Source organism: Macaca nemestrina, chromosome 7 (genome assembly GCF_043159975.1).
Source record: "Macaca nemestrina isolate mMacNem1 chromosome 7, mMacNem.hap1, whole genome shotgun sequence".
Lineage (NCBI taxonomy): Eukaryota > Metazoa > Chordata > Mammalia > Primates > Cercopithecidae > Macaca > Macaca nemestrina.
Genome location: NC_092131.1, coordinates 43328688 through 43352823, shown reverse-complemented (window position 1 = coordinate 43352823; position 24136 = coordinate 43328688). Strand labels below are relative to the sequence as shown.

Here is a 24136-nt window from a genome sequence, read left to right as displayed (position 1 = left end):
TGTTTTTGGAGAAATATCTTCAGATCCCTTGCCCATTTTTAAATTGAATTCTCTTTTTATTATTGAGTTGTAAGGGTTCTTTATATATTCTGGATATAAGTTCATTGTCAAGTGTACAATTTACAGATATTTTCTCACATTCTGTGATTTGTCTTTTCATTTTCTTGGTAGTATGCTGTGAAACACAAAAGTTTAAAATTTTGATGATGAAGTACAATTTATTTTTTCTTTTGTTGCTAGTGCTTTTGGTGTTGTACCTAAGAAACCATTGCTCACTTAGGTTCATAAAGATTTACTCCTATCTTTTCTTCTGAGTGTTTCATAGTTTTAGCTCTTACATTTAGGTCTATGAGCCATTTTGACTTTTTTGTATATGGTTTGAAATAGGTGTCCAGATTCATTCTTTTGCATGTGAAGATCCAGTTGTCCTAGCACCTTTTGTTGAAAAGACTATTCTTTCCCTATTGAATTGTCTTGGCACCCTTGTTGAAAATCAATTGCCAATAAATGTGTTGTTTTGTTTCTGTAATCTCAATTCTCTTTCATTGATATATATAACTGCCCTTATGCCAGTACCATATAATCTTGATAACTATAGCTTTGTAGTAAGTTTTGAAATCAGGATGTATGAGTCCCCCAACTTCGTTCTTTTTCAAGGTTGTTTTGGGTATTCTGGGTCCCTTACTTTTCCATATGAATTTTGGGATCAGCTTGTCAATATCTGCAAAAAAAAAAAAAAAAAACCAACTATATTTTGATAGAGATTGTATTGCATCTTTAGATTGATTTGTTGAGTATTGCCATCTTAACAATGTTAAATATTCCATTCCATGAACAAGGAATGTCTTTTAGGTCTTCTTTAATTTCTTTCAACAATGTTTTGTGTTTTTCGGCATGCAAGTCTTATACTTCTTTCATTAAATACATTCCTAAGTATTTTATTCTTTTTGCTGCTATTATAAATGGGAGTCTTTTCTTAATTCCATTTTATGATTGCACGTTGCTAGTGTACAGGAATAAAATAGACTTTTGTGTGTTGATCTTGTATTCTGGTACATTGCTGAACACTTTAATGGTTCTAATAGTTTTATAGTAGATTACTTAGGATTTTCCACATACAAGTTCATGTTATCTATGAATAGAGATTGTTTTATGTCTTCTTTTTCAACCCAGATCTCTTCTATTTCTTTTTCTTGTCTAATTGCCCTGGCTAGAACTCCAATATCAAATATAGTGGCAAGACTGGATATCCTTGTCTTCTTACTAATCTTAGTGAAAAAGCATTGTCTTTCTCCGTTAAGTATGATGTACCTGTGGGTTTTTCATGGATGCTCCATGTAAGATTGGGGATATTCTCTTCTCTTCCTAGATTGTTGAGTGTTTTTATCATAGAATAGTGTGGGGTTTTGTCAAAATTTTTTTCTGGGTGTATTGAAGTGATCAGGTGATTTTTACACTTTATCCTGTTATCAACTTGAATTATTTTAATTAATTTTTAGATGTTAACCTAATCTTGCATCTCTGGGATAAATCCCACTTGGTCATAATGTATATTCTTTTTTATGGTTGCTAGATTCAATTTGTTAGTATTTTGTTGAGGATTTTTGTGTCTATATTTATAAGGAATGTGGGATTGTAGGTTTCGTTTTTCTGATACCTTGTCTGGTCTTGATAACAGGATAATGGCCTCATAGAATGAGTTGGGAAGTATTTCCTGCTGTTTTTTTGTGGGGTGAGAGTTTGTGAAGAATTGATATGAATTATTCTTTGAATGTTTAGTAGACTTCACCAGGGAAGCCATCTCGTCCTGGGCTTTTCTTTATTGGAAGTTTTAAAGTTACAAATTTAATCTCTTGTTTAGACTTTTTCTTTCTAAATCTGTCAGCGGTTTGTGCCCTTCTAGAAATTTGTCTGTTTCACCAAAGTTATCCAATTCATTGGTGTATAGTTGATGACATTTCCTTATCATCCTTTAAGATATTTTTTGTCTTTGGTGTTCTGCATTTATACTATAAACAATATGTCTGAATGTGGGCTTATTTGAAGTTTAACTTGGTGTGTGCCTTCAATCTGAGGACTAAAGTCTATCCTTAGTTCTAGAAAGTTCATATACATTATCTCTTTGAAATTTGCACCTTCCCCTGTTTCCTTTTTTTTCCCTTCTGTGGACCTCTAAGTCTATTAATGTTTATATTTCCAATATTAATTCTTTGAATTAAATTCAGGATGATTTCTTTAGTTTATCTTTCACTTAACTAATTCTCTGTTTAGCTGTGTTTAATTTTCTATTTAACTATTGGGTTTTAAATTTCAATATTGAATATTTTATTTTCATGTATTGCTTTTTCTAATTGGCCTGTTCCTTACCCCCTTGTACTATCATCTTCTTTTATTAAGGTTTTTATCTCTTTTATATTTCCAATCATTTAAACTATTCATCTCTAAATATCTTTTGTAGACCTATTCTTTAATTTCTAGTTCTTTGACTGCCAGTTTGTTCCATTTTCTGACTTCCTTATGATGGTTTGTTTCCTTGTGTGGTTTGAAATTTCAGATGAGATACTTCAAAGCAAGGTTTTGGAAGCGTGCACTTACTGGTGATGATGAGGTCTAGGGCATAGGAGATGTGTGAGTGGATGGCTATGGTGGGGTAGAGGAAAAGACTGTTGGAAGGCTCGTCCCCCAGTGCCTCACATGTCTGGCTGCTTCTTACAATACAGGTCTCTGCTCTAGAGTCACCTCTTTAATGCCTTCCCAGGCCTCCCTAGCTAGTGGAAATTCCCATCTCTTAATCACACTCTGTTTTCCCTCCTCTATTTTTTTCATAGCACTTAAACACTTTCCAAAAATGTGTTAGTTATTTGTCTACCTTTTTGTGGCCGTCTTCCTCACTGGAATGTAAGCTCCATGAGAATGAGGATTTGTCTTATTCACTGCTGTGTCCCTAGCACATGGCACATGGTTTATACTGTCAATAAATGTGAGTGAATTTGAGTAGTCTTCTTTTCACACAGGAAGTCATCCCAGCCATGATTCTGAAGCTTTCTTCTGGGCTGGGTATGACCAGGCAGCAGAGAGGAGGTGAACAGCTTGGCCTTCCCTTCCCAAACTTAATACCTGTGCTCCTATTGGGGATGCCTTTTTTCCCCAGCACAAAAGCCCCCCAAATGCCATCCATCTTGTGTGCTTCCGCCTTCTTCTGGCACGTTTTCACACAGTGGCCAAAATGAGAAGTAGGGATTTGAGTGCCAGAGGACCTGGGGGAAAAAAGAGCACAAAACGCTGGAAGACCTGGTTCTTACCTCTAGGAGGTTGTTACTGAGTTGAGGCAACAGAACACTCAGAGAAAACAGCTTGGAATACTTGCTACTCACTGAGATCCCTTGCAGGTTGGTACCCCCACTGCAAGAGTGTGTGGGTAGAGAAGGAAGGCCTGTGTCTTGGGGTTGTCTACTGCTGGTTACATACCATTTCTGGAGGCATCTACAGGTGAGTTATGAATTCCCAGGTGAGTTCATTTTGGCTCCTTTCTGAGGTTGCCCCATACTCTAGGAACTTGTTGTGAGCAAAAAGTGTTACTTACAAGCAAAAAGTACGTGAGAGCATTCCTAGGAATGGTGAGAGATGGCCTTCTTTGCTCATCTCTCGGACCCTGAGGGAGGTTGTGGAGAGACTGGTGAAAGGCACAGGGACTGTGGATTCCAGCAAACCCTGGCTCCCCCACTTCCCTGACTGTATGGCCCTGGGTACTGGAGTGTTGTGAGGAGATTATGTAGAGAATGTGTTTTGCCTTATGTCTGGTATACTCGAATAAGTGCTAGCTGGGGTTATTTCAGCCAGGTATTTGGAAAGCCACTTGTGCCTCAGTTTCCTGACCTGTAAAATAGGGATGGCCACCTGCCCATCCTCTCTGCCGCCACTATTGTGAGGGCAGAAGGGTTAATTATCTTTCAGCCCCGAGGGCCTGGGGTGGGGGAGGTGCTGCATAAACAGAGCATTGTTGTGCTGGTGAATGATCTGGCTTTGTTCTGGAGTCTTCAGTATGTGACTTCCTGCAGTTAGTATCCCCTGTGCTTAATTACTGGAGGTTTGTGCAGGTCCTCAGCCCTGTGGCCCTCACCTCCCAGGGCTGTGGCCTGGGTCTTTACCAGCGGGGACCTGCAGAATTGTGTCGGGAAGTTGCATTTCCTGAGCTAGGGCCCCCCAGCAATCAGGAATGAGAGAAATGCAGAAAGTATGACCCACACGCGGAACTGGTTCTGAATAGAACGTTTATTGACGAAGTTTTGCAGGAGGCGGCGGGCGCTTTAATTCCCGAGGCTGTTGGTGGCAGCTCACTGCTCACCCCAAGCCTGTTAACTGCTGGGCTGCCAGTGCTGGGGACAATGCGGCTGCCCGGCCCCTTGCCACCCTCGTGGTGCCCGGATGGGAGCCCTCCTGAGGAAAGCGGTAGGTACCCGGCTGGGGCCAGGCCAGGGGATAGGAATGGGGTGGGATGGGGACTCTTTCAACTCCGGGCCTCTAAGCCTTGCCTGACTTCCCCCAGGAAACCCAGCCAATCACAGGCGTTGGGGTAAAAGGCAGGTTTTTCCCTGTGGGTTAGACACTGAGGACCATAAAGGGAGCAGGTGTAGGTGAACTGCTTTTCTTAGTGAACTGTCATGTGGCTGGGTGACAGCAAGACAGTCCTTTTGGTTCTGCCGGGGGCTTCAGGGGGGCTTCTCATCTTGAACATTTGGAATTGGGTGGTTAGAGAAGGTCATGTAGGACCCTACACACACACACACACACACACACACACACACACACACACACACACACAGACACACAGACACAACACACACACACACACAAAAGCAGTTAATTTCCCACTTCTTCCTGATGTTTCCTTTTCCCAGAATCCACAGAGGGTGGTTGTTTTGGATCAAACCAAGCGGCAGCTGGTAGAGCAGTTGAAAGGAGGTTATTCCCCTGCCCTGTCTCCTCCCCGGTGGGCAGCAGACCCCGATCCTGACCCTGGTACCCACCATTTCATAGCTCTGAGCAGCAGGTGCGTGGAGGTCGGGGCAGATCGACCCCAAATCAAGGCCTCACTTTTCCAGGAGTAGAGGCTGCTTCCCGGGCCGTGTCTCTACACGTGTGCACCCCAGACTTGGGATTGGGTAATACTGCCCCACCGGTCTGAATTCTGGTCCATGTATCCTCCCAGCTGAGGCAGGAAGGTGCCCCTCCTCTACCCAGGAACTGGTTGGATGAGTTTCTTAGGCCTCTCTGGTGAGGTCCTTTAGAAGGGGAAGCGGGGAACACAGGGGAATGGGGGAAGGAGTTATGGGTGGAGAGGAGCCCCCTGGGCTCTGTAGGATAGGGGAAGTGTGTGAGGCCCTGCTGGCTGAAGGGCTGGCCGCCTTTGGGAATTTGCGTGTGTGTGTGTGTGTGTGTGTGTGTGTGTGTGTGTGTGTGTGTGTGTGTGTAAGAGTGCATAAGGTCTGCTTTGGAAAATCCACTTTCCTAACTTCTCTGGGTCAGGCACCAAGCCCAAGGTCAGAGCCCAGGTCAAAGCCCAGGGTGTGTTGGAGCTCTTCTCTTGCTGTATCACCTTCGAAGAAGCAGCAAGGCCTGAGGGAGGGGGAAGGCCGGGTTGTCTACAGAACTTTCTGGGTCTGGACGCTCATGCTTGGGATTGGGAGGGGAGTTGTGTTTTAGGGAATTGCCCTGGCAGCCTTGCCTCCAAGCCACCATTCTGATGTGCTTGGGAAGGGAAAGTGAGAATTGGGGGAAGGAAAAAACCCTTGGGTAGTAAGATGCACACAAACTCCTCCCCAAGCCCAGTTGAGAGCTGCTAGCCTGAAATCCCACTGAGAGATTTCTTCCATTTAAGAACTGACATCTCAGTTTTCTAGAGTAGGTGTTCTCTTCCTGCTCCTACAGCAGTTAATTTAAATGTAGCTTCGTCTCTTCATGTATATATTGGGTCTCATTTCTTCCCACTTTACAAGGGTTGGAACGGGTCTCATTCTTCTTTTAGCCAATGTTCCCTCAATCTCTTGCTCCTCCTTAAAGCTGTCTCTGAACAGCCAGCACCTTCCTGGCTTCTGCATTCTTCTCGAACACTCCTTGGCTCTGGGACACCTGCAGCCACAGCCCATATCATGGTTTGGACCTTTTTAGGGCACATTCTTACACCTCGTCTCATGGAGCCCCATTTCCACGTGTCTTGGTAGTTGTTCTTCCAGACCTGGCTTGGATCTGTCCTTTCCCACAAAGCCACGTGGATTCCTTCCATCTGTCCTTGGCCTGCCTTGCAGCCTAGCCTCTTGTTGCCAGATGCCTGGGGTGTGGGGGTGGTCTGGGTCCTCTCAGGACTCAGCTGCTCTCTTGGCAGCAAATGCACTCAGATCTCTTCACCTGGCAAAAGCTTACTCATCATTTATGACTCCGCTAAGATGTCACCTCGTCCTAGAAAGCTTCCTGGTCCCCCAAGTAGCACTAGCTACTCCTTCTTCTGTTAGCACAGTTATTTATTCATGCTTTTGTACTAGGACTCAAGGCATTGTTTTGTGAATACTCTGTTTATGTGGCCATTTTTCCTTCTGAAGTTCAAGTTCTTCAAAGACAGGGACAATGTATTTTTCATGTCATATCTCCAGGGCCTTGCATTCATGTTCAGGAGTGTTGAATGAGTTCCCAAACTGGAGACAGTCTTGAACTCCCATACTGCTCACAACTGGATTCTCTCCCTCCTTTTCTTACAGATGCCTTGTCTTGTTTTGCGTTGTCTTGTTTTGCCTTATAGCATATAAGCTCTGAAAAGTGGGGTCTGTGTGTGACTTGTCCTAACTGCAGGGCTGCCATGTGTCTTTGTGCACAGTAGGTGCTTGGTAAACAGCTTAGGTCGGAACATTACTAGGGTTATCTTCAAATCAGAGAGAGATTGAGTCACAAAGAGCCTGCTGACTTGCTCCTGATCATGCAGTGGCTAGGCAGAGCTAGGGTAGTTTGGAGGAATGCTGTCTGTAGTCCCCAGGCTCTTTCTTTTTTTTTTTTTTTTGAGACGGAGTCTCGCTGTGTCACCCAGGCTGGAGTGCAGTGGTGCGATCTCGGCTCACTGCAAGCTCCGCCTCCCGGGTTTACGCCATTCTCCTGCCTCAGCCTCCGAGTAGCTGGGACTACAGGTGCCCGCCACCACGCCCGGCTAGTTTTTTGTATTTTTAGTAGAGACGGGGTTTCACCATGTTAGCCAGGATGGTCTCGATCTCCTGACTTCGTGATCCACCCGCCTCGGCCTCCCAAAGTACTGGGATTACAGGCTTGAGCCACCGCGCCCGGCCCCCAGGCTCTTTCATACACATTCTTCTGCTTTTCCTTTTTTTGATATTCCTCGTGACTTAGGAATAGGTCTGCACTGGAGCCCTTCCCAGTACCTTGCTGTTTTGTCTTACGCCCTGGCCCTCCCAGATGTCTACCCTGCAGATGGGTTTAAAACCCAGGCACCAGTGTCAAGGATGGTTTTTGTTAATCACTTATTTGTGCTTTTGCTCTCTGAAGTTGCCTTAACTTCTGCTCTTGCTCAGGCCTGCGGTGCCCCCTGGCCCTGTTCCTCTCCAGCTCCCGGTAGTACATGCTGTCTCTCTGTGTGGATCCCTGAGGAATGCGCCCTGTCTGCTATAGCGGCGGGATTTGGACTCACTTAATACTTCATTTCTTGGCTTGACCTCCTGTTGGGTATGGGTGTCAGGCTACTTTTCCTTTCCAGCTGAACTGCTGTGTGTCTGCCCTTAGAAGATCATGGTCTGTATTGATGTTGAGATCATAGAAGATGGATAAACACATGGGTGGTAGGGGAAGGTTAGGTCCTGGTTCACCAAGTTTAACTTGTATCATTATTATTAATTTGAGATGTGGGTCAAACATTGTAGGTACAAGGCAGGAAAATCTCATTGTCTTGATACTTGCAGAACAAAGTGATTTATCCGTTATCATCATCACCACCACCACCACCGTTCTCAGTGGGCTTACTGTGTGTCAGATGTACGGGTTACTTACTTGTATCATCTCAACCCTGGAGACAACCCAGTCCGGTTGGCACTATTACTGTGCCTATTTTCCTGATGAAGAACTTGAAGCTTGGTGAGGTGAAGTGACTTGCCCAAGGCCACATACATCCAGGAAAAGTGGAGGGCCTGGAATTCAGACAGGGTCTGCCTGACTCCAGAGCCAGTGGATGAGTTTACCGCATTTGACCTCTGTGGGCACCACTGCATCTGTGCATATTTTCTTTTCTGCCGAGAAAGCAGAGGGACCCAATGGGGCCCCTCCACACCCACTCGGTTCCCAGTGAGATTCTCCAGTGCCTTTGAACCTGAGGCAGTAGTAAAATACAGCTTCCTCCTACCCGCCCACCCCACTGCAGCCTAGAGGCCTCGAAACAAGCAGCCCCTGAAATGGGGATGAGTCCAGAAAGATGGCGAATTTGCAGGGCTGGGTTCTTGAACTTTGCTGGTAAGTAGCAGTGGTTCTGTGAGCCTTTTTGACCTCAAGATGAGAGAGGTGGGGCCTCTGGGAACTTTGGATCTGTCTGTGATTTCCAGGGGGTAATTTCTAGTAACACCTTTTAGGGCTTTCTTTGGCTGTTCCATTTTTGGGGCACATTGCATAGTGACAAGTTGTGCTGGCAGCCAAGTGACCTCTACCCTGGCTGTGCAAGAGCAATTTATAATAAACAATAATTTCCCCCATTTGGCTTTAGCAGATGTTTACATGAACTTCCTGGGACATTTGCAGGGAGACCAGGTCATCATAGCCCCTTTTCTAAACTTGGCCACTTTCCCCTTCCTCTCAGTCTCTTGTGGCTGGTCACCTAGTATGTAGCCCAGCGGGGCAGCTGTGCCATGCTGTAGCTCCCTGTCTGGGGCCAAGTAGGATGGGACTACCAGGGTGAATGAGCAGTCACCAATCCTGGCGCTTCTTGGTTGATCGGAAACTTGCTGGCAGTGACTAATGTGGAGACTCATTAGACTAGGAGGAACTGGCTTTGGTCTTGACCTCACCCACTGTTTACCTTTCTCTTGACTGTGTGAGTGGTGAGCTCATCCAGGCACCATCTCACAGTTCTTCCAGCAGGCATTTATTGAACACCTGATGTGCCTTGCTCTCTGGGGCCGAAGGGAAGGTATGGGAAAGAAGGCCCAGCCCCCTGGGTTTTACTGTATCGGCCAGAAGAGATGCATGCCCCAAGACCAATGCTTTAAGTGGTACTCAGGGTGTTTCGAGTTCAGAGGAGTACATTACTTCCTTATTGCCACTGTAACAAATTCTGCAATCTTAGTGGCTTAAATCAACACACATTTGTTGTCTTAAAGTTCTGGAGATGAGAAGTCAGACTGGGTTTGCATGGCCGGGTTCCTTCTGCAGGATCCAGGGCAGAATTTGTTTCCTTGCCCTTCCTAGCTTCCCAGGCTGCCCATATCCTTGGCTTGTGGCCCCTTCCTCCACCTTCAAAGCCAGCAGTGTAGCATCTTCCAGTCTCCTTCTCTCTGTCCCTCTGCTTTTATTGTGAAACTTCTGTCTGACCCTGACTCCTGCCGAATTCCCCTTATGAAGACCCTTATGTTCCCATCAGACCCACCCGGCCAATCCAGGATAATCTCCCATCTTAAGACCCTTGATTTGATCACATCTGCCTTCTATGTCCCTTTTGCCATATAAGGTGGCATTCATAGGTTGAGGGTCAGGCTGTAGATATCCTTGGGTGGGGGCGTGATTCAGCTTACAGTAGTGTGTCTGTTGGGAAATGGTTGAGGAGGCCTTTCTGAAGGAGGTGATTGCTAAATGTGTATAGGCAGAGGGTCTGGGGACACATTCCACGTTTGAGAGACAACATGGGCACATGCTGGGGAGGTGGGGACAGGGGGTATGGATGAACAGCCCTCCCTCTGAGCAAGGTGCCCGGCTTTCCTTTCCTTCCAAGGCCAGGCCGAGGGAACTTTCTGGACTTCAGTTGCAGGCCTAGACTTTCTCCTGGAGTCCATGTGGGAGGGCCTCTCTGGCACCACACAGTCCTTTTCCTTCCTGGCAGCTGTGGTCCTGCTGCAGGGACCCAGCCAGACTGCATGGGCCCTGCTGCTCTTAGGTGGTGGGAAAATGCATTCCCGAGGGAAAATGAATTTGAGCCAGCTGGGCTGGGTTTGGGTGGCCCAGAAACCTTGGTCACACTGTTGGCACAGCCTCTGCAGGCAGTCACGTTGCTCACATGCACACAAAGTCACTCCCCGGGGAGCCTTCTCTTGAGCTTTATTAGGGTGCTCAGGGCTGCTGAATCTCCAGGAGGGAAGGGAGGGGTCAGAGTGAGGAAGCTGCTGGGAAAAGGGGCAAGGGTCCCCTAGGAGGAGGTCCTCCTCTCCCCCAGGAGAGCCCCCAGGGTACGGGGAGCAATGGGAACAGACAGGCAAGAGCTGGGCCTCTGGGGACAGTTTGGGAGCAGGGTGGCCCAGAGTGGTGCCGAGCTGCGGGTAAGAGCACAGCTGAGGGATTTCACCGTCTTAGTTGAGATCGTAATTGAGAGAGATCTCTCTCTGGAAGTTCACATTGCTTCCACACTGTTTTTTCTGGAAAAGTTCTAGCTTTTCTCCATTGCTTCCTTCTGGCACCCTTTTTGAAGAGATTCCGAAAGTGCTGTCGTGGGGATTGTTTTGGGGAAGGACAAAAGCTGCTGGGCCACCCTGGCTTTGAGAGCCCTTGGAATGTTTAGCAGATGATGTAGTTGAGGGATGAAGGCCACACAGGAGGGCTGTGCCATCGCCATCCCTGAGTGAGGACTTCCTTTTTTTGTTTTTGAGATGGAGTTTCACTCTTGTTGCCTAGGCTGGAGTGCAGTGGTGCCATCTCGGCTCCCTGCAACCTCCCGGGTTCGAGCAATTCTCCGGCCTCAGCCTCCTGAGTAGCTGGGATTATCGCTGCATGCCACCACACCTGGCTAAGTTTTGTATTTTTAGTAGAGATGGGATTTCCTCATATTGGTCAGGCTGCTCTCGAACTCCTGACCAAAGATGATCCGCCCCCCTCGGCCTCCCAAAGCGCTGGGATTACAGGCGTGAGCCATTGCGCCTGGCCACGAGGACTTTCCCTGTGTGCAGGTGTCGTGTGGATTCCGCCCAGACTGGGGCCTTTGGAGCAGCTGCCCCTGGGGACCCGCCTCGCTCCTTTTCTGCCTGGCTCCAAAGCAGCTGTGGTGCGGTGTGGCTTCTGATTCTTGAGTGTGGGGTGAAGGACGGTGGACGAAACGATGACATCAGCCTCTCTGAACCAGAATGTTTTCTGTGGAGTCTCTCGTGTGCCCACCAGAGGGTTCACCCCCAAGTGTCCTTTTCCCCTCTCCTGCCTTGTCCTCAGCTCACTGACCTGGGAGGGAGAGCCAGTGGGAGTGGCCTGACTCCTGGGCATTCCCCAGGACCAGAGACACAGAGTTCCAGAAGGCTCCGCGTGACCCTGTGGGATGGGGGAGGAGCAGGGTCCCATTGCCTCAGTGACAGGAGGCCTGAGGACAGAACACTGAGGCTGTTGCGGGTTAGGAGGGTGCGCCTTTTTTCTCCTTGTTCGGTCAGAATGGGGCATGGTGCTGAGGCGTAGTGGGGAGGGGAAGGATGTGGCTTCAGTCTACTGTGCTGGGAATCCAGGGGCCTGCTGCAGCCTGCCTGCCTCTGCACCTGCAATATTCAGGGACGCTCCTTCAGAGGACAGGTGTGGGTGGAGGAAGGGTGTGGTTTAGGCTTAAATTTAAAGAAAAAAAAGAAACCTCTCTCTCTCCCCCTCGATCCTTAAAGGTGTATGTCTGGGCTGCTTCTTAGGCCCATCAAAAAGAAAGCTTGGCTGGGTATGGTGGCTCATACCTGTTAATCCCAGCACTTTAGGAGGCTGAGGCAGGAGGATCGCTTGAGGTCAAGGCTGCAATGAGCTGTGATTGCACCACTGCACTCCAGCCTGGGTGACAGAGGGAGACCCTGTTTCAAAAAAAGAGAAAAGTCTTTGGGGACCTGATCAAAGAAGGCTTCACAAGTATAGGACTTGAGAGAGTTTTCAGTTTTCATTTTTTTCTTTTTTTTTTTTGAGATGGAGTCTTGTGCTGTCACCCAGGCTGGAGTAGAATGGTATGATCTCAGCTCACTGAAACATCTGCCTTCCAGGTTCAAGCGATTTTTCTGCCTTAGCCCCCCAAGTAGCTGGGATTACAGGTGCCTGCCACTATGCCTGGCTAATTTTTGTATTTTTGTTAGAGACGGGATTTCACCATGTTGGCCTGGCCAGTCTCGAACTCCTGACCAAAGGTGATCCGCCCACCTCGGCCTCCCAAAGTGCTGGGATTACAGGCGTGAGCCACCATGCCCGGCTGAGAAAGTGAGTTTTCTAGAAGACTGATTGACCGATTGATGACTGACTGGATTGATTCATGTTGCAGGATGGAAGAGGTCACGGCTGGGGCATACTTAGGATAACTGGATGTGGTATGTGGTAGGATGGGGTAGGTGTGGGTACCTGGTTGGAGGGTTTGGCTGCTGTCTGCCTCATCACCTCCTTCTCTGGCCTCCTACTTCCCTAGCAGACAGGGTCTTCTAGGATGTGTTCTAGGATGTGTTCTAGGAAGACCTGAGTTCTCATCCTGGCTTGGGGGAATCTTATTGTATGGAGTGATGCTCTTCAGGTAGGAAGGAAAGGCTGGCTCCCATCCAGGGAGGCACTTTAGCTGTCTCTGTGGGAGTCTGAGCTACACACACATAATGGTTCCAATCCGGTCTCTTAGGGCCAGAATGCACTCCAGCTAAGTGTGATGCACTCAGAATGCACTCCAATTGAATGCGATGCCTCTTATCCATCACCATCAAACGGTGCCTCCTGACAGTCTGTACTGGTGTCCTGCTTTGTACTCAGTGCCTCATTTGTTCTTCAGCCCTCCCTTTCTTGGGCTCTTGGTTCCTTTCCAGCAAGTCCTCCTGCCCAGGAGAGAGAGCCTGGTGATCATGGGTTTCCTGGTCACTACAGGGCTTCTCTCATCATCCAAGAAATTTATAATCCAATCCTGGTGACCTTATGCTTTCTTCCTTTTCCTTTCTGCTTACCCATGACCTACGATCCTTTGACTGGGGATCTGTATTTTACCATGTTGTTCCAGCCAGAGAGTGAATTGCCAAAGGTCACATAGTAGCAGGTCCAAAAACTGCCCTAAGGAATTTTGACTAAGTCCTTCCGAGTGTCGTGTCATAAGCCCCAATCCTTCAGGTCTTCATATGTCCCCTGCAGCTTATGCTGAAGCAAAGCCATGGCAGCCAGGGCTGTGACCAGTCCTTTGCTTGTGGCCCTGGCTGGTGTGTAGTCCGTTAGGGAGGCAGTGGGCAGGAGAGCATAAACTCTGGAGCTTCAGTGCCTGAGTTCAAGTCCAGGCTCTACCACTTACTACTTCTGTGGCCTCAGTGCCTGCATGTATAAAATGAGGGTAGTCATAGAACCCTCTGGAGTTGTTGCAAGGGGTTAGTCACTTTAATATGTACATAGCGCTTAGAGCATTTTAGCAGTTGGCTGTTATGCTTTGTTTTAGCCTTAGGAGGATTTGGGATACAGGTACTATTTTCAGAGTATGAGCTTAGTTTGCAGACAGGTAGCCTATGATCAATCAGAGAGAAAACTTCTCCAAGTAGAAAAGCCCTATTAGTTTCTGGGTTTGAAGTGTGCTTATGTTGCTATCCTCTTGTAGTGGAGTCCCCAAAGAGGGACCCTCAGAAGGTCCCTTTTGGAGACAGATCTCCCGAACTGTGTGTGTATTGGGGTAGGGTTGGGACTGTGAGTAATCTTTTGCTTAAGGCTGTGAACTGGCTGGCTGTGAAATCCACTGGGAGTGGGGCTGTTTCCATTTAGCTTCCCCAGAGAAGCTGACTGACCCCAGATATGACCTGGGAAAGGTCTTAGGCCGTAAATCCCTGCCCCTTTGTTCCCTGCTGGGATGGTGGTGGGTGGGTGGGTGGGGTGCCTGACTGCACTGTGCTTCGAAGGACATCAGCATGCCACAGGGCTGGGGGTTAAGGGCTGGGGCGGAGCTTGGGTTTTTGTCTGTCAGTGCTGGAATGACATGGTGTTGCCCTGCCTGCTGGTTCTGTAAAAGGCATAGCTGAGGAATTGTAAAGGCCCTTTTGAGGAGGGAGGAAAAAGCAGCAGCCCTACAATTCCCAAGGGGCTCTCCTCTGAGCCGCTCAAAGAGCTTTACCAAAATGATCCTGCTAATTAGCTCTCCTGGCATTGCATTGCACCATGGAGGGGAGCACTGGGCTGCCACTGAGTCCCCATCTGCAAGTCAAGAGGCTCAGACAGAGCACCTTGGAGGTGACCCCCTCCAGTGAGACCCAGTGACAAAGTGCTGTGCTCCAGAGCGCCCCGGCCAGGTTAGCGGCGGGTGGTAAGTAAGTCTTGAGGCGCTTGATCTGTACCTCAGTAAAAGCATCAATTTGTTCACCATTGTTGTTCATTTGTTAAATTGGCCCTTGAGACCCCTGCTCTTTAGTAACTAATGGTGTATGGCAGAGGGTCTCAAACTAGTCACACTTTGTCAGGCGAGTGCTACAATAGGAGAAACCTGGGAGGTAGTAAGAGAACACAGAAAGAGTTCCCTAGATTTGGGGGATATTGGAAGGTTCCTGGAGGGGGCGGTTTCTAATCGGAGACCTAAAGATTGGATGTAAATTACATAGGTTGGGGAATGGTACCGTATGGAGTGGATGGAGAAGAGAGAACGCTGAAGCAGAGAGAACATTTGCAAAAGCCTGAGACCCAGGGGTGTTGGTTTATGGGTTGAGGCAGAGGCACAGAAAACCACGGGCCAGTGCCAAGGGTTCCCAGAGTAACGGCAGCTTCTAGATTCTTCTCCTTGTAGCTCAGGCCTCTGCCCTTTGGTCATGTCTGTGGTCTAGTCGCTTCTGAGCCCTAGAGCCAGGGGTAGAAGACCTGGGTCAGTAGGGGTGAGAGGGATGCCCAGGAACTTACTGTTTTCCTGTGAAATAGCAATGAAATGTGTACTCTGGAAAGTGGCATTGGTGAGCTCTATGGCGTGGGCATGGGTGTTGCATGGGTGTTGCATGGGTGTCCCTGTCCTTCCCGAAGGCTACAGCCTGAAGTAGTCTGCCCACTCCACCCTTCCTTCCCCCGGCTGCTCCAGGTGGGCCTGCCTGTGAGCCACACCATCTGCTTAGGGAATAAAGTCCACCTGAGGCTGTGTTTGCCTCACCTGGGTGCAGTTTACTGCTTTCTCTGCTGCCCCCACCCAGCTGTGCCAAGGGGAGCTTACAGAGACTCACTGATGGCTCAGCCCTGGGGAATTTCCTGGGGCCTGGATGAGTCAGAGGCAGCCTGTACCAGGTGCTGGGGTGGGGCTGCGGAGTGGGGGGATAATGCTGGCTCAGCCAGTCAGTATCCAGAAAGTTTCAGGTTCGTGGTGAAGCCACCGGTGCCCCTGAGGTTTTGCAGTCCTAGGAGAATATTATCCCTGGTATGTGTCTTAACACTGTAAGAAGCAGATCTTTGCCCATCCCTGTACAGTGACCCCAGCACACGCTACATACAGGTGGGCACTTGGGAAGTTCCTCTTGACAATTGCCATTGTCATCACTATATTCATGGCGTGTGGAGCATGTATCCTGTGCCAGGCATCATGCTCAGAGCTTTACGAACAGCAGGTGGCGTCATCCGGGAGGACAAGCCATGGGGTAGGCTGTATCTATCCTCATTTTACAGGTGAGGAGCTGAGGCTCTGAGGCACTAAGTACTGTGCCTCAGCAGTGGAGCTGGGCTATGAATTCCTCAGAGGGTACCTGGACCACTGTGCTGGCAGGTGGACTTGGGCACCCTCATCAATGCTCATAGAGTCGGAGAGCAGGGCCCTTCTTGGGATTCAGTTTTGTTTTGTTAATTGTGTTAAATGTAAACACACATAAAATTGACCATCTTCACCATTTTAAGTGTACAGTTCATTGATATCATTGTGCAACCGTCATCACCATCTATCCACAGAACCTTTTCATCTTCTAAAACTGAACTCTGGACCCACTAAACAATACCTTCCCACCCTGCTTGCCGTCACCCCTGGCAGCTGTCCCTCTGTTCTGTTTCTGTGGGCATTCAAAGGTTGACCCTTCATCTGTCTGTCTTGCTGCAGAATCTCCCTGGGGTGCCCTCCCCAGGCAGCAATGCCAGGATGCCCGTGTCCACCTCCCTCCACCAGGATGGCAGCCAGGAGCGGCCGGTGAGCCTGACCTCCACCACCTCCTCGTCGGGCTCCTCCCGTGACAGTCGCAGTGCCATGGAGGAGCCCAGCGGCTCCGAGGCTCCCTCTGAGAATGGGGCAGGCTCCCCAAGAGACCGGCATCTCCCCAATAGCAACAACAACTCCAGCAGCTGGTTGAACGTGAAGGGGCCCCTCTCCCCATTCAACAGCCGGGCGGCGGCGGGGTCTGCGCACCACAAGCTCAGCTACCTGGGCCGAGTGGTGCGGGAGATCGTGGAGACAGAGCGCATGTATGTGCAGGACCTGCGCAGCATCGTGGAGGTGCGTGCCGGGGGCCCTGTGGCACAGCGTTCTAGCGGAAGCCTGTTTCACCCTGGGAGAGAAGCTCTCGAAAGACCCGCTTCCCATAAAGTAGTTGGAGGACTCGGGTCTCCCACCCTCGCTGACTGCATGGTGAAAACTGTTGACCCCTCAGGCTTCCTTAGGACCTTGGGCCGGATCAGTAGCTTGGGCTGGCAGGAGTGAGCATCATTGACAGGGAGGATGGGTCCCCAGCCTGCCTGGGAAGATGGCTCTAGAAAGCTTGTGCCACAGAGACCAAATGCAGTGAAGACATGGGCTCTGGGCCTGGCCCCACGCATCCCCTGCCCTATTGTTGCCTGGCTGTGTGGAGCCTCAGGTTCCTCCTCTGTAAGAGGAAGCCACACCTACCTTGCAGGGCTACTGTAGGTGAAGGACATGGAAGGGCAGCTGTGTGGCTGCCACTGAGGAAGCCCTCTGCTCCACTGGCTCGGGGTGTGGATTAGTTTCCTAGGGCTGCCTTAGCAAATGACCGCACACTGAGTGGCTTAAAACAGCAAATGTATTCTCACTCAGTTCAGGAGGCCGGAAGTCCAAAATCAAGGCACTGGCCAGGTTGGCTCCCCCAGAGCCTCTGAGTGAGTAGTTCTGTGCCTGTCATCCAGCTTCCTGGGTCCTGGCAGTCTTTGAGATCATTGGCCTGGGGATGCGGCCCAGTACCTTCCCATCACCACCTTCTTTGTGTCTCTCTGTGTCCTCCCTCTCCTCTTATAAGGACAGCAGCCACTGGATTTCGGGCCTACCCTAAATCCTATCTGAAGTCATCTTGAAATCCTTAACTAATGGCATCCACAGAGACCTTATTTCTGAATAAAGTCACATTCGGGGTTCCAAGTGGACGTGAATTTTGGGGTGGACACTGTCTCACAGTAGGCAGTGTCTGTGAAGTAGTGTCCCAGCAGGGCCTAAACGAAGTGTGGCTAGGGAAGGTTGTGGGCAGGGTTGTGCTGGGGGCCAGGTTCTGACCACCTCCCTCCACGCAGGACTACCTCTTGAAGATCATCGACACGCCCGGGCTGCTGAAGCCAGAACAGGTCAGCGCCCTCTTTGGGAACATAGAAAACATCTACGCACTGAACAGGTGTGTGAATGGGCCTGACACCATGTTCTGCCTGCGAGGCCCACCTCGGGGCCTAGGGAGGAAGCCTGGATGTCCCTGGACTCATGGGCCTGTGACATGTGGGCCTGGGGTCTGATCTCTGAGGACAGGGACTGGTGGTCCATCTCTGTGCTCTGGGCTGATGTGCTTTCTCTCAAGGGCAGACAGGGAGGTAATTTGAGGGTATGTGCGTGTTGGGTCCAGCCTGGGCCGGCACCCCTCACGGGGCTGCTGGGCCCTTCCTTGCACACTGATTCTTTTCCCTGTGGGTGGCTTCTCTGTCCTTCTCATCTTCATTTTCCACTTGCACATCTCTTAATTTCTTATCCTCCTTCCCACTGACTCCAAGGGCTCCCTGGAGATGATCTGACCTGTTAGTGGATTGCACAACCCAGGCAAGACAGATGTGAGAGGCCAAACAAGGCCTGGCCAGGGGCTGTGTCAGGGCAAAGGGCGTGGGTCTGCTGCCTGGGACCACAGACTCCCCAGGGAAAGTGCGCTGCTCTGGAGGGTCAGAGCTTGAGGGAACAGCAGTGCTAGGACAGGAAGAATCGTATCCCAGGCCACTTAAGAGGGGCAGTAAGCTGGAGAAGTCTGGAAGGGCAGGGTACAGGGAAGACTTAGACCAATGGTGAGGGGTTGGGAAAAGAGGAGGAGCACAGAGAGAGGAGGCAGGGAGCAGTGTTTCTAGGGGTGCCAGGACTCACCTGTCTCTCCCCATGTCCCACATCCTGGGCGCCCTGGCTCCTTTGCTAGTTCCCGTTCTCTCTCCTTTGCCCTTTAATCCTCTGCTTTTGTGTGTTTGACTCCTTCTGCCTGCAGAGGAGCCGTGTCCCCTCCTGAGGTGGGTACGAGGGTCCCCTCTTCTTCTCCCGCTTGCTGAGCCTGTAGGTCTCCCTGACTTCCTGCTTTGTGGCTGCTTTGTGCTGGATACTTTCTGTGGTTGCTGCCTGGGGCAGGGCTCCCTCTGAGGCTAGAAGCCCCAGCTCTTTACCTTAACAATAGGGCTGGCTGTCAGTCAGGGTTCGGGAGGTTGGGGAGGGGACAGTGAGGGGCATTGTCCTCTGACTGCAGAGGGTACAGTGGCTGCTTTCCCCTCACCCAGCCAGCTCCTCAGAGACCTGGACAGCTGCAATAGTGACCCCGTGGCTGTGGCCAGCTGCTTTGTGGAAAGGGTAAGAAGGGCTGGGCCCTTGCCCCATCCTACCTTGCTGAGAGCTCAGAGAGACAAGAACTCTGCCAGTGTAAGAGGAAATCTGAGTCCTGGGGATCCCTTTCCAGGGAAAGTGCTTGGTGCTGTGTCTTGAATGAGAAAGGTGTCCTGGGGGGAGCCAGGGCTGCTGGGTGGATGGGATGTCCTTGATAAATAGGTATAAAGAAGGCTCTGTAGGCACTTGGGAACAGGGGACAGAGTATGCTCTGGGGGCCAGGGGCCTATCTAGTACCACCATCTTTACAGTCAAATGGGAATCTCCCTGAAATCACTATTTTTGATCTCTTCTTAGAGCCAAGAGTTTGATATCTACACCCAGTATTGCAACAATTACCCCAAGTGAGTAATTGGGGTGAGAGGGAAGGCAGAGCCATCTGGTGAGTCCAGAGCCCCCCACCTCCTCATCCAGGCCTTCTCCAGGTGGTGACTGGCCCTTCTCCCACTCTCAGCTCCGTGGCCGCCCTGACGGAATGCATGAGGGACAAGCAGCAGGCCAAGTTCTTTCGGGACCGGCAGGAGCTGCTGCAGCACTCACTGCCCTTGGGCTCCTACCTGCTGAAGCCGGTCCAGCGCATCCTCAAGTACCACCTGCTGCTGCAGGTAGCCCCTTGGTCCTCCCAGGCACCTGGGGCCTGGGGAGGGCAGGGCCTTCGAGTCAGGGGTACCTAAGCCTCTATCTTCTGCTCAGGAAATTGCCAAGCATTTTGATGAAGAAGAGGATGGCTTTGAGGTGGTGGAGGATGCCATTGACACCATGACCTGTGTGGCCTGGTACATCAACGACATGAAAAGGAGGCATGAGCATGCAGTCCGGCTCCAGGTGCTTGGGGGCTGGGGGGCTGGGGGAGGGGCAGGGCTGGGTGGGCCATGCTTCGGCTGGGAAGAAGGACTGTGGCCACCCTGCTGGGATGAGCTGGGTGGTGGCATTGGGGGAGCCTTTGTGGCAGGGTTTGCAGAGCCTCCGAAGGCCCCAGTGGCCTGACTGTAGGGGTTGGGGCCCCTCTGCTGCAGGAGATTCAGTCACTCCTCATCAACTGGAAGGGGCCCGACCTGACCACCTACGGGGAGCTTGTCCTGGAGGGCACGTTCCGCGTGCATCGAGTGCGCAATGAAAGGACCTTTTTCCTCTTTGACAAAACACTGCTTATCACCAAGAAGCGGGGCGATCACTTTGTCTACAAGGGCAACATCCCGGTAACCAGGCCCTGCCCTATCTCCGCCGTCTTCTCTCCTTCCCAAAGGATCTGGGCTCCCCTCCTTGTCTGCTTCTTGGGGCTCAGCACCACCCTTCTGAGATCACCCTCCCTGCTTCCCCAGGCTGTCAACCTTGTGCTTTACTGTCCTTTCCCTCTGCCCCTAGTGCTCCTCCCTGATGCTGATCGAAAGCACCAGAGACTCCCTGTGCTTCACTGTCACCCACTACAAGCACAGCAAGCAGCAGTACAGCATCCAGGTGAGGGGTCAGTGGGGCTCAGGGGCTAGGGAACAAGATGCCCAGGGGACATCTGTGTGGAACTCCTGGCTCCTCCACCCACCTAGCTGCCCCAGGATCCCTGTAAGGCAGGGATCATTGCAGGCACTTCTTAGGGTCAAAGTGAGGAGTCAGGTTAACCTCAGAGTTCCCAGCATGGTCCCACTTTTTCTCCCTGGGCGGAAGCACTGTCCATGCTGGACAGCTTCAGGCCTGTAATGATAACCCCTGGGTCCCTTTCCCTTGGGTCCTCCCAGGCCAAGACAGTGGAGGAGAAACGGAACTGGACTCACCACATCAAGAGGCTCATCCTAGAGAACCACCATGCCACCATTCCCCAGAAGGTGAGTTCCCCCAGCTCTTGACAGCGGGCAGGGAGAATGTACTCCTCTGAGCCAGCTCTACAAGGTCCACTGGGGACTCACCTTCTGGATTTGGGCTCCACTGGACAGTGGATGTCAGTACAGCAGATGCCCCGGGCCTTGGTGCCGCACTGTGGGGTGTCCTCGTACAGCAACAGGGGAGGCTGGCACATAGTAAGGTAATAACCAGGTGCGTTTCCTTCTGTCAGGCCAAGGAAGCCATCTTGGAAATGGATTCCTATTGTAAGTGTGCTCTTTTCCGCCTGTTTTGTCCCTACTCATGGACATTGCTCAGTCAGGCTGCATCCTGGGGAAGCTTTACCTGATAATTTTATTCCAGGAGCAGGGAGGACGGGGGCCTCCTGTTAAGGGCTGGGGGGCGAACTATATGATTAAGGATGCTCTCCTGCTGAGCAGTGGCACTCTCAGTGCCTGAAGGTCCCAGCTGGAAGATGGAGGGAGCTCTGGAGGCTCCTGGCCCTGGAGCTGGGGGAGTGTAGAGGTCTGGCTGGGTATGGACCAGGTCTAGGGTAGGCCAAGGCCAACTGGAAACCAAAAGCTTGACTGTCTCTCTCCTGGATGCAGATCCCAATCGGTACTGCTACAGCCCAGAGCGGCTGAAGAAGGCTTGGTCCTCCCAGGATGAGGTGTCCACCCATGTGCGCCAGGGGCGCCGGCAGTCTGGTAAGAGAAGGACTGTGGAGGCAGGAGGCCTCTCCCTCACACCCTTTCCCAGGCTGGGGACCGTCTGCGGCAGTGTCCAGGGCTGTGTCTCTCACCTCTGCGGAAACCCTGGGAAAGGCTTGAGCAGGGCTGGACGTACACCTGGGGCTCATCCTTTCCCTGTGCTGGTGCTACCCACACCACATGCCTCTGGGCCCTCGTTGCCTACCAGTTCTGGACAGCCCAGCTGTTTCTTACTTTTTTCTTTCTTTCTTTTTTTTTTTTTTGATGGACTCTTGCTCTGTCGCCCAGGCTGGAGTGCAGTGGCTCGATCTCAGCTCACTGCAACCTCTGCCTCCTGGGTTCAAGCAATTCTCCTGCCTCAGCTTCCCAAGTAGCTGGGACTACAAGGGTGTACCACCACACCCAGCTAATTTTTATATTTTTTAGTAGAGATGGGGTTTCACTATATGTTCGCCAGGCTAGTTTCGAACTCCTGGCCTCAGGTGATCCACCCGTCTCGGCCTCCCAAAGTACTGGGATTATAGGTGTGAGCCACTGCGCCTGTCCAGCCTACCTTTTTTAAGGCCCTAGGAATACTTGCTCACTTGGGTCTTGGCACCCCTTCTTAGCCCCCTGCCTCCTTTGCCTCTTGGGAATACCAACACCAAGTCATTCAGGAGTAACACTCGGACATCGCAGATGGCCCCAGCCCAGTCCTGGAACAACCCAAGCAGAAGCAGGACCCGGGGAAAACGAGTTCAGTGGCACCAAACCCAGACAGGAAATATTTACTTTGAGTCTCAGGAAAAAGTTCCATTTTCCTCTCCTGAGTTTTCTTCCATTCCTGGACTTGCTAGGGTGTTCTTGGATTATTGGAATGAATCGTCTCTTTGAAAAGAGAAAAACCTTGCTTTTATTCTTAACTCTGTGGTGATGAGTGTGTGTATTTTCTACATTGGGTTTTTCGTTGCTATTTAGTGCGAGGCCCAAGGACAGCTCTGGCTTAAGCCAGGTGTCTGCCAAACATATACTCAAGGTGGGAGTTGGGGTGAGAATTGTCTAAGACCCCAGGAGAGAAAGATTCTAAAGTGACTGAGAGCAGTGTCCTGGCTTGGGTCCACAAATGTGTTGGGTTTTCATTGGTGATGACCTGTGGGTCCCCTGAATGTGTGTGTGGATTGACATGTGGGCGTTAGCCTTCTAGAAGGTGGAGCAGTGGCTTATAGAAGGCTTTTGTGGTTTTATGTTGTTGGTATTGCTCTGGGTGGATCTTGAGCCCTAGGCCACCTTGCTATGGTTGCAAAAGTTTTACGGTTTTTATAGTTAAAAGCTCCCAATGGGGGTGTTGCTTTCTTCTCTCTAGCCCTCTTTATTTCCTTTCCTTTTCTTCTCCTGTAATTCTCTTCTTGTCCTCCTCAACTTGGTGTACCTTAAAATTTGAAGCTTCTAGCACATTGATGTGTTCAGGAAGTGATAATGTTGGTGGTAGTGATAGTAGCTGCATCCTAATGTTAGCACCAAAACTTTAGCCATGGATGTACAACTCTTTGAATATACTTAAAGCCATTGAATTGTACACTCTAGGTGAATTGTATGTGAATAATATTTCAATAAAGCTGTTACAAGAAAACCCCCAAACTTTAGCTGTCCAAAGCACTCAGGAAATGAGCCATTTTAAAGAGCTGAAGTTTCCACATGGCTGAGATTTTTATCCTGTAAATACTAAGAGTCGCATTTTTTCAAAAAATATTTTTAAAATGTTTTAACTGTTATGAAATTCCCTCCCTCCCTCCCTCCCTTCCTTCTTGCTCTGTTGCCCAGGCTGGAGTGCAGTGGCACCATCTCTACTCACTGCAACCTCTGCCTCCTGGGTTCAAGTGATTCTCCTAAGTAGCTGGGATTACAGGCATGCGCCACCATGCCCAGCTTATTTATTTATTTTTTTTTGTATTTTTAGTAGAAACAGGGTTTCATCATGTTGGTTAGGCTGGTCTCAAACTCCTGACCTCAGGTGATCCGCCCACCTTGGCCTCCCAGAGTGCTGGGATTACAGATGTGAGCCACCCCACCCGACCAAAACAGACATCTTTCTAAAGCATGCTTTGTACTCTTGAATCTTTTAAAACAGAAGGTGGTGCCTGCCGTTGAACCTTTCCTTTTCTGGAGTTAATGCTACAGCGATCACTTAGGGTGTGTGAACTGCCAGATGCTTGAGGGGCCCCAGAGGCTGTGGGTTGCCATAGAGACAGCCTGCGTTTGACGTGTCGTGCCCTTCTTCACGGTTCTTCTGTAACACTGAAGTGTCTGTTTTCATTGGTCTAAGCATGTTTGTCTGTAGTAGCCCTTCTTCCCCTCCTGTCTGTTAGCGATCGATCAGGCCAGCCATTGTGGCTCACTCCTGTAATCCTAGCACCTTGGGAGGCCGAGGTGGGAGGATCACTTGAGGCCAGGAATTCAAGACCAACCTGGACAACATAGTGAGGCCTCGTCTCTACAAGATTAAAAAATTAGCTAGGCATGGTGGTGTTCACCTATAGTCCTAGCTACTCTGGAAGCTGAGGTGGGAGGATCACTTGAGCCTGGAAGGCAGAGGTTGCAATGAATGGATATCATGTCCCTGTACCCAGCCTGGATGACAGACGAGACCTTGTTGCAAAAAAAAAAAAAAACGAAAAAAAGAAAAAGAAATCAATCTGTTGAACTTGTG

General features: G+C 50.2%; 1 protein-coding gene across 1 annotated transcript in view; it reads left to right on the top strand.

Annotated features, from left to right (window-relative positions):
* The window catches only part of LOC105473700 (pleckstrin homology and RhoGEF domain containing G3), a 72945-nt gene that overhangs the window by 40141 nt on the left and 8668 nt on the right, over window positions 1-24136 (top strand). Inside the window, 11 exon segments of the mRNA XM_011727643.3 lie at window positions 16190-16579; window positions 17602-17699; window positions 18823-18892; window positions 19223-19269; window positions 19380-19530; window positions 19619-19750; window positions 19942-20124; window positions 20291-20383; window positions 20659-20745; window positions 20973-21006; window positions 21349-21447. Coding sequence (XP_011725945.2) covers window positions 16190-16579; window positions 17602-17699; window positions 18823-18892; window positions 19223-19269; window positions 19380-19530; window positions 19619-19750; window positions 19942-20124; window positions 20291-20383; window positions 20659-20745; window positions 20973-21006; window positions 21349-21447 — 1384 coding nt within the window.